General features: G+C 38.2%; 1 protein-coding gene and 1 long non-coding RNA gene across 2 annotated transcripts in view; both read left to right on the forward strand.

Moving 5' to 3' along the window:
* The window catches only part of GC (GC vitamin D binding protein), a 44,642-nt gene extending 37,651 nt beyond the window's left edge, over window positions 1-6,991 (forward strand). The window contains exons 12-13 of the mRNA XM_033214482.1: window positions 2,007-2,061; window positions 6,813-6,991. Coding sequence (XP_033070373.1) covers window positions 2,007-2,036 — 30 coding nt within the window. The 3' untranslated portion in view covers window positions 2,037-2,061; window positions 6,813-6,991. The remainder of the gene's footprint in view (window positions 1-2,006; window positions 2,062-6,812) is intronic.
* Window positions 6,992-7,444: 453 nt separating this feature from the next.
* On the forward strand, window positions 7,445-9,147 carry LOC117086362. Its single transcript, XR_004438306.1, has 2 exons — window positions 7,445-8,279; window positions 8,336-9,147. It is a non-coding gene; the product is annotated as an uncharacterized LOC117086362 (long non-coding RNA).
* The last annotated feature ends 1,060 nt before the right edge of the window (window positions 9,148-10,207 follow it).

Here is a 10,207-nt window from a genome sequence, read left to right on the forward strand (position 1 = left end):
GATTAAGTCACTGCTATATGTTAAGCAGAAATATTAATAGCCTGGCATATATGTATTTATAGAATAACCCAAAACAGTTCTAGATATTAATTATTATTTTAATTCCCCCTTTTACAGATGGGTTGAATAAAACTTACAGAGGTTATATGATGTTAGGAAAATCTAAGTTTATTCTGCATTAGTCTGTTACTCTTCCTCAATGTCCTTGTCATAGACTTCAGTCCTAACTTAGCTAATCATGACAAAAGCAAAGTATTGATAGAAGACTATTGACTGAAAATCCAAAATTATTGTTAAGTAGCAAAAATGATACTGGGTTGGTAATATCACCCTGAATTCTATCCATCTCACTTCCTTGGACTCTTCCTCCATTAGATATACTCTCTTCTTTTGCATCAACATTTCTACCAGCTCTGTCCAATTTGTATTAAAGTTACTCTTCTTCTTATCTCAAAAAATAATAAATAAGGCACTTTAGATGCCTCCCTAGCTATATTTCTTTGCAGCCTCCCTTACAGCCAAGATTCTTGCAAGAATACCATATACTCCAGCTCCTCACACTTATTAACTCCTCAACCCTTTGCAGTCTGGCTTTTGATGGTACCATATGACTATCAACAAAGGCACGCCAACAGTATCCTTCTTGCTAAATCTAATAAACATTTTTCAGTTCTTACCAGGTTTCTCCTTAAAACACTTGATACCGATAAATATTCCTTTCTTCTTGAACCAATTTACTTAGCATCTGTATTATTATTTTCTACTTTTTGTCTTTCTATGATTCCTATCTTCTTGTTCTATTTCATGTGTCCTCTTCCTCTACCTATCTCTTAAATTTGTTTACAGAGTTTTTTCCTTGCTCTTCATATCCATGGTACTACATTTTCTCAATTGTTTTCATCAATGCTTATGCTTTTAATCTCCAAATCGCTACCTCCAACCAAGATCTCTCCTTCAGCATCAGGCTTTTTATCCAACTGCCTATAGGACTCTCTTCTCCCCCAGTATCTTGTCCCATAAGAAATTTAAAATCAACACAGCCAAAATATTTTTCCTATAACCTGCTCTATGGTTTTGAGTTTATGAATACTATCATCATTTACCCATTGCCCCATGATGAAAATTTAGTGACTCTTTTTATTTCTCCTTCTCTTTTTCCATATGCATCAAATAAAATTCCAAATCTCATCAATTCTAACTCTGCAGCATCTCTCAATCTCCCACCCACATTCTTCTACATTCTTGGTATTTAGTTTCAGGCAATCTTTCACCTGAATTACAGCCTGTCCATTGGTCTCCCACCTCCAGTCTGCCCACAGTGCCTCACATCCAATCCTATCTCTATACTGAGGTCAAATCAACCTTTTTAAAACACAAAAATGGTTAATACTCTTCTCTAATAGTTCTCATTGCTTTCAAATTAAAGTGCTTTTTTTAAAAACAAAATACAGATATTTTGGACCTTGATTTCTTCTCCAAGTAGTGACTTGCTGTCATCACTTGTTGTGCCTCCTACTTGGGTTCTCCTGAGCTACTTGCAGTTTTCCAAACACATGAAACTTGCTCTTACCTCAAAGTCTTTGCATGTAATGACTCCACCCACTTGCCCTATTTCTCATCAGGCTTGTCTTGGCTGAATAGTTCATCAGGCTTTAGGGCTCAAGTTAGAAGACATCTCCTCCTCTGAGAATTCTTCCCTGGCACTCAAACTTCTCTGTTGTCCAATAACATTCTGTGTGCACCCAATAATTAGCACTTATTAAACTCTACTGCCATTTTTTCTTGTCTACTTTTCCCAGCAGACTGTAAGCCCTTCAATGGCAGAAATGATGTAAAGCTAAATAAATGTGAAGGGTGGCTAATAAAAACTGCAATGTAACATTGCATCTTGGCAAGAATCCTTTCCTCTAACCAAGGTTTCAAGATTTTGTATACCTTCTGCATGATCTAGTAGGCTACAAATGAAATATTTCATAAGTTATATAACATTATTTTTTCATTATCAGATTGATGCTGAATTGAAGAATATCCTGTAGTCCTGAAGCATGTGTATTAACTTTGGTAAGTATATTTTTTAAATGCAGGACCAAAGAATCCAGCATTGTATGATGTACTTTAAATATCAAAGAATTGGAAGGAGACTTTAATAAATTTATTCTTATCTGCTCAAACTCATTTTACAGATGAGAATATTAAGCACTGAGAAAAGTTAAAGAGCTTACACTTTCACAAGAGCAAACAGTCAACTTCTGATATATTTAAGACTAGAATCCAGGTTTACTGGTCCCCTGCCTTGTGCTTCATCCATCATAATCTCACATGTAACATAATGACAGCATAAAGAACATTTAAAGGATTCTGCCCGTCTCTACTAAAAAATACAAAAAAGCTAGCCGGGCGAGGTGGCGGGTACCTGTAATCCCAGCTACTTGGGAGGCTGAGGCAGGAGAATGGCATAAACCCGGGAGGTGGAGCTTGCAGTGAGCTGAGATCCGGCCACTGCACTCCAGCCTGGGTGACAGAGCGAGACTCCGTCTCAAAAAAAAAAAAAAGATTCTGATGCACTTCAATAGGAAGAACTCTGAGTTTAAAGACAGGGTTCATCAAGTCTTAAAAATGACACAGTAAGGACCTTAGGAGAAAAGAGACCTTCTTATTCAAATTAAAACACTACTGTTGAAATAGTGTTACTTGCTTTTTACAGTTACTATATTTTCACCTATTAAAAAATGCCAGATGTAGATATTAAGAACATAAAAGAGTTTATTCCTACATAAGTTCACATCTTAAACTGAAGTTGACCTGAACTCTGCACATTTCAACAAAAATATTTTCTCTCCAGATTCAATTGTATTTATGCTAAAGATATTATGCCTGAGACTTTTGATGCAAACTTGTTTGGATCTCAGTTCTTAGCTGAACTGAGGCTTTTTAATGATGTCAATTTTTATTTTGCTGACTTACTGACAACCTGCCCAAAATAATGTGGAAACAAAAGCCTTCCAATCCATTGATTAATAACATTAAATCATTTCACCATATTCAGCTTTGCAACTATTAATTATTTAAGTCTTCTGAAGCAGTAAAAAAGAAAATTAACACTCTGAGAACCAGTAGAAGGGGGATGGTCAAGAAAACTCGTATTTGAAATCACCCAACCTGGATTAGAATCCCCACTCTATCTGTGAATTTGAGCAAGTTATCTAACCTGTCTAAAGACGAGTTTCCTTTCATGTAAAATGAAATTTTCAATATCTCCCTCACAGTGTTGTTATAATGATTGAGATGGTATATATAAAATATCTAAAAAGTAGTAAAAATGAATATTAGCAGTAATACTAGCAAAGTTGTTGCACTGATGCTCCTACTACTACTGATATGAATCTAAACTAACAAGTTTTCCTGCCCATATGTTTTTGTGCTTTGGCATACAAATATCATGTCCTAAAGATAAAGTAAGTTCTCTAAATAATTTTCCAAGGAATAAAAATCAAAATGCAAGTTACTTGAAGTGTAACTATTCTAGAGTTAAAATAATTTCTGATCTCTGTTGCTGCTAAATTATTACATCTTCCCACCATTTGAATGAATCTACTTTCTCTTTATCTCAATCCACATGTAATAATCTCCAAAGAGTTAAAATCGCAATATGCAACAGTGACCTCATCTCTCATCCTTCAAGATTTATTAAGCTTTGATTAAAAGTCAGGGTTTTTTTTTTTTTTTTTTTTTGAGACGGAGTCTCGCTCTGTCGCCTGGGCTGGAGTGCAGTGGCCAGATCTCAGCTCACTGCAAGCTCCGCCTCCCGGGTTCACACCATTCTCCTGCTTCAGCCTCCAGAGTAGCTGGGACTGCAGGCGCCCACCACCTCGCCCGGCTAGTTTTTTGCATTTTTTTTAGTAGAGATGGGGTTTCACCGTGTTAGCCAGGATGGTCTCGATCTCCTGACCTCGTGATCCGCCCGTCTCGGCCTCCCAAAGTGCTGGGATTACAGGCTTGAGCCACCGTGCCCGGCCAACAAAAGTCAGGGTTATTTGGAAAGCTATATCACTTTGATTTTGAATATGTTTTTCACTGGACTGTGTTATTATTCAGAACTCAGAGTGCATTTCCTTAGTGTTGTATGTTTTCAGGCTTTGGGAAAACTAATTAAAATAGGAGAAGATATCCTAAGATAAGTAAGGAGGAAGTAATAATTTGATGGATTTCAAGAGATTTCTTTTCAGAACAAATTTCAGAAGTATTTTTAATGCTAACTAAATCAAGAGATAAACTCAGTTTGTCAGTGACAAATTAATGAAGTTTCTAATATATCGATTCTTCTGATTCATGGTCATTATCTTCATCTGATAAGATGAAGAAATGAAATTTCTTATTCCTCCTATTAGTCTACATTTTTCTCTGGCCTTTAATTAATCCTTTGATTTCTGTGCTGCTCAATTGTTTGGCTACCCAAATACATTTTGATCATCAGGATGGATTATTCACATATTCACATATTCCTTCCTAAAATTATTCACATATTCCCTCCATGGATTTTGGTAACATACATTGACTGTTTGGAGCTCAATTTTATCCACTTCTTGTTTATCACCATTGCGTTCTGCAATGATGAAGGCCTATCAAGGTTCAATTATTTCGGGAATAGTTACATGGCTGTGAAAATGCAAATTATAGCTTGTTCACAAGGTTATAGGCCTGAGGTACTTGATATCCAGAAATAATGGGACCACAACTTTATCACTTATCTTAGGTTTCCAGAACACAACCAACTCATTGCAGTTCCTGGGTTCCAGGGGGAATTTTGTAGCTGTATTGCACAACTGTGAAGTCATTCAACTATCAGCAGCATTACCCCCAAAATGACACAATCCTAGTCATGAGCTGCTCTAAATCCATGTCTTAACATAATGATTTCAGAGTAAGTGCTGAGTACTTTCCCTCAGATAGATCAGTCTTTTCATCATATATTAAACTATTCAAGTAGAAAATATCCATTTTCTTCAATGATTTTTCCCTTGCTATAACAGGTGATCCGCAGAAGTGGCACATTGTTTAGAGTGAAGCAGTTCCTAAAACCTACGTGTTTCATTTCCATTTAAGCCTACCCATCTCTAGTTAGGGATTTGAATCACTCATAGAAGTTGAAGCCTTTTGTCTCAAGGTATTCCAATCCCTAGTAATACCTATGATTCATGTCTTCCGGTCAACAGTTTCACACTATTTCACTCTCAATTAGAGTCTTATTAAAAACTTCAATTCTCATCTTGACAGTTATTGGTCTCCTTGATCAATCTTTTTCTTCAAGCCTTCAAGCTCCAAATTGATTGTGGCCACACTTGCATGCACTTTTGGAGACAGAATCTCTGTCTCTCTTCCCCCGCCCCCGCCGCCCCCGAGATGGAGTCTCACTCTGTTGCCCAGTCTGGAGTGCAGTGGCGTGATCTCAGCTCACTGCAAGGTACCCCTCCTGGGTTCACGCCATTGTCCTGCCTCAGTCTCCCGAGTAGCTGGGACTATAGGCGCCCACCACCACACCCGGCTAATTTTTTCTATTTTTAGTAGAGACGGAGTTTCACTGCATTAGCCAGGATGGTCCTGATCTCCTGACCTCATGATTCGCCCACCTTGGCTTCCCAAAGTGCTGGGATTACACGCGTGAGCCACCATGCCCGGCAAATCTCTGTCTCTTAATAAATCTCACAAAGCCTGGTATTTTTTGTTGTTAGCTTTGGAAGCAAGTAATAGTCCCTCTGGGTTGCCAAAAACATAAATGAGTTGGTACACAATGTAGAATCAGATTGGGTGAAAATACTTTAGATACCAGAATCACACCCAGCACAGAGAGTTGCTCACACTATGAGAGAAACAGAGGCTGTGAGGGAACAGATTTGTGTCTCTCATTGCATCCTCACTCCAAAGTATAAACTCATTGAAGACATTGAAATATGGAATTTTTTATACTGTGCAGATAGAACTATGATATAACTATATTATATTGTCTTGGAAGAGGGAAAAAATTAAGGGAGAGTATTTGGCCCTAATATAAAGTAGAAGATGATTTGATAAAAATTCACGCTCAGTGTTTTGCTAAAATTAAAACTACCAAACTATTGTCTCAATTCCATGATTGGGGGACTCATTATGACACTGGTTGACAGCTTTGCCCTGGTCATAATTGTTATTACCATAGAGCAGAAAGTCGCATTCATCACCAGTTAAAAATGTAATTAAAAAACACTGCACAGGCCGGGCGCGGTGGCTCACGCCTGTAATCCCAGCACTTTGGGAGGTTGAGGAGGGTGGATCACAAGAGCAGGAGTTCGAGACCAGTCTGACCAATATGGTGAAACCCTGTCTCTACTAAAAATACAAAACTAAGCCAGGCGGGTGGTGGCGCCTGTAGTCCCAGCTACTCGGGAGGCTGAGGCAGGAGAATGGCGTGAACTCGGGAGGCAGAGCTTGCAGTGAGCTGAGATCGTGCCACTGCACTCCAGTCTGGGTGACAGGGCAAGACTCTGTCTCAAAAAAAAGAAAAAAAAAAAAAAAAAGAAACACTGCAAAATATGCAATGTGCCCTGATGTATGACATATAAAACCATCACGATTGGTATTGGGACTGTCTTACATTTTTTTCTTATTCTGGACCTATGAGATGGGCCATAGTGGATACATGGGTCATCCTAGACAGAGTCATTTTTGGCATAAATATTAAAATAGCATGAGGTTATATGCGTCTGTTGAGCAATATTATGGTTGTTGCCCATTAGCTCTGTTTTTCTAACATAAAATTCATTTCATTATTCTCATAGACCTGGAGTTGGAGCCACCCAGGGGAATGACCTCTGATGACCTAACCTAAGCAAAACCACTGAGCTGCTGGGAAGACAACTAGGATACTTTCTACTTTTTCTAGCTACAATGTCTTCATACAATGATAAGTATGATGATTTGCTATCAAAATAAATTGAAATATAATGCAAACCATAAATATAACTGAGAATTATGTGGCTCTGCACAATGTTGATCTTCAGAACTATTCCTGTGTCTTTCACAAAAATGCTGCAGTAGGCAGTCTCATAAGGCCTGTTTTTGTCTAGATCTCTGCTGTTTCTTTCTAAAAGACTCAACATTAAGCATGCACTTTATAATTCCCAATACGCTAAACGCCATTCCCTGATTGATTCTCAGGCTTAGTAGGCACCACTAAGAAAAAGTTAGACTGGGCACAGAGACTCACGCCTGTAATCCCAGCACTTTGAAAGGCCAAGGCGGGCAGATCACAAGATTAGGAGTTCGAGAGCAGCCTGGCCAATATGGTGAAATCCTGTCTCTACTAAAATTACAAAAATTATCCAGATGTAGTGGCATGTGCCTGTAGTCCCAGCTACTCGGGAGGCTGAGACAGGATAATTGCTTGAGCCTGGGAGGTGGAGGTTATAGTGAGGGAGATGACATTACTGCACCCCAGCCTAGGCAACAGAGCAAGACTCTGTCTGAAAAAAAGAAAAGAAAAAGTTACACAGTCTTCCACCATAAAGCCTAGAATGTATCACTTTTTAAAAACAAACAGCCGAAAACCAACAATAGTAACAAAAATACTCCTGAAACTACCTTCTTGCTTCCAGCTACAAGTTGCTTGGAATTAATTAAGTAGTATCTGTCTTGCAAAAAGAAAATCTTTATAGCTTGAACAAGTTTACTTTTACAAAAAGCTCCTGAGAGAAATTTATAGAGACAAAGTTCTAAAAACATGATTTTTCTGCTTAATTCAATATGTCACATATAAAAATATATACAACATTCTATGTGCCCTCTTTGCCCAGGGAAAATGAAAGTGTTCTCTCTATTCTGCTTTAAAGGAAAGTTCATAATTTCAGAATAAATACCTCTTGGAAACTACTAAAAACCATGCAGCCTTCTCTTTGTAGAGTTAATTGCATCAGGGAATTTGAATTCACCTCATGTTAGATGTAGAGTTATACAATAGATGAAGCAATTTTATGGCATATATAATTTGAGTCAAATTAACTAACATACCTGTCACTCCTCAAAATTCTAAGTCCCATGAAGGAGGATTTCATTAAGTGAGCCAAGGTCAAGTGACCATGCCTGTAGCTGCCAGGAACTGGGAAATAAAATGCCTGCCTCTTGCAGCTTCTACGTAGAAGGTGCAGCCCTACCTTTCACAAAGATTTCAAAATGAGAAATAAAACTCAAACAGAAGTTCTCTGGATGACAGAAAGTCAAAAAGCAACAAACTCTCTGCTAATATTTAGGTAATATTTTACGTTTTTAAAAAAATTCTCTTTCGAATATTACTGCTAATATTTAGGTAATATTTTACGTTTTTAAAAAAATTCTCTTTCGAATATTACCTTACTGAAGCTTCAAGCAACTCTGAGAAGTAGGTATCATTGCACTGATAAGATACAAGGAGACTGAGACTCCAAAATTGTGAATCAGTGTCTCTAGGTCACAGAGTTAGCAAAGAGCCAAACAAGGCCTTAGTTTTCAATTGCAGTATGGAAAGCAATTTCAGTTGCAGTATGTCCCTGGAAGGCAAATGGACATACCTGATGAATGTGTCCCCTGATCAAATTAGTTTTCCCATCAGTATAGCATATCTCTTCTTTGAAGAGTCCCAGAGTACTGTATATAATTCAGTGCTTCCAGATGTATTTGCTAATCCCTTTTCCTTTGACTGTTTCCCAGAATTATTCTCTAAAAATTAATTTTGGAAAATTATTTTCTTCTTTGAGAAGTTACATTTATAAATCATTCATTAACTACTGCAAACTGGTCCATTTTGGTAAAGTATTTTCATGCTTGACATGATAGAACTGGGTGTTTTTTTGTCACAAAGTAGTCAATAAATATACAATTCACTGAAGTAGGGTTTTCATAGTTCCTATGGATATATTTTCCAGCACACTCTAATCACATTTCACAATTTTTTCTTATATTAAGAATCACTGACAGAAATATTGTAATTTTAGTAAAAGAGTTTTAATGTTAGATCTTATATGCATAATGATGTCATTTGTTCCATTTCCTAGGAAGCAGAGCTCTGTTGATAATATATTGCCAAATTTTATGCCTGCTTCCTACGTGCTGCTCAGCATTAAAGAGATGCTTTTGAATTTCCATCTACTGTCAACCATAGCTGATCTCACTAGCTAATTTCTCTTATATAAGAGGTCCTCAATTTTTTACACCTTACATATCACCTTCATGCAAACACCTGGGTCCTCACCATGATTGAGAACAAACAAACACACACGCTGTAATTTTGTTTTAGTCCGTTTTCACACTGCTGAACAAGACATACCCAAGATGGGGCAAATTACAAAGGAAAGAGGTTTAATGGAGAACTCAGTTCCACGTGGCTGGGGAGGCCTCACAATCATGGCAGGAGGCAAACAGGAGCAACTCACATCTTATGTGGATGGCAGCAGGCAAAGAGAGCGTGTGCAGAAAATTGTCCTATGTAATAACCATCACATCTCATGAGAAAGAGAGCTTGTGCAGGAAAATTCTCCTGTATAATAACCATCACATCTTGTGAGACATACCCACTATCATGAGAACAGCACAGGAAAGACTTGCCCCCAAGATTCAATTACCTCCCACTGGGTCCCTCCCACAACATGTGGGAATTCAAGATGAGATTTGGGTGGGGACACAGAGCTGAACCAGATCATTCCACCCCTGGGCTCTCCCAAAACTCATGTCCTCACATTTCAAAATGGATCATGCCTTCCCAACAGTCCCCCAAATGTTAACTCATTTTAGCATTAACTCAAAAGTCCACAGTCCAAATTCTCATCCAAGACAAGGCAAGTCTCTTCTGCCTGTGAGCCTTTAAAATCAAAAGCAAGTTAGTTACTTCCTAGAAACAATGCAGGTACAGGCATTGAATAAATACAGCCATTCCAAATGGGAGACATTGGCCAAAACAAACAGGCTGCAGTGATCCAAAATCCAATGGGGCAGTCAAATCTTAAAGCTCCAAAATGATCTCCTTTGACTCCATGTCTCACATCCAGGTCACACTGATACAAGAGGTGGTTTCCCATGGTCTTGAGCAGCTTCGGCCCTGTGGCTTGGCAGGGTGTGACCTCCCTCTTGACTGCTTTCATAGGCTTGTGTTCAGTGTCTGTGGCTTTTCCAGGCACATGGTGCAAGCTGTCGGTGGATCTAGCAT

This window comes from Trachypithecus francoisi, unplaced genomic scaffold, assembly GCF_009764315.1.
Source record: "Trachypithecus francoisi isolate TF-2019V2 unplaced genomic scaffold, Tfra_2.0 Lachesis_group1, whole genome shotgun sequence".
In the NCBI taxonomy this organism is placed as follows: domain Eukaryota; kingdom Metazoa; phylum Chordata; class Mammalia; order Primates; family Cercopithecidae; genus Trachypithecus; species Trachypithecus francoisi.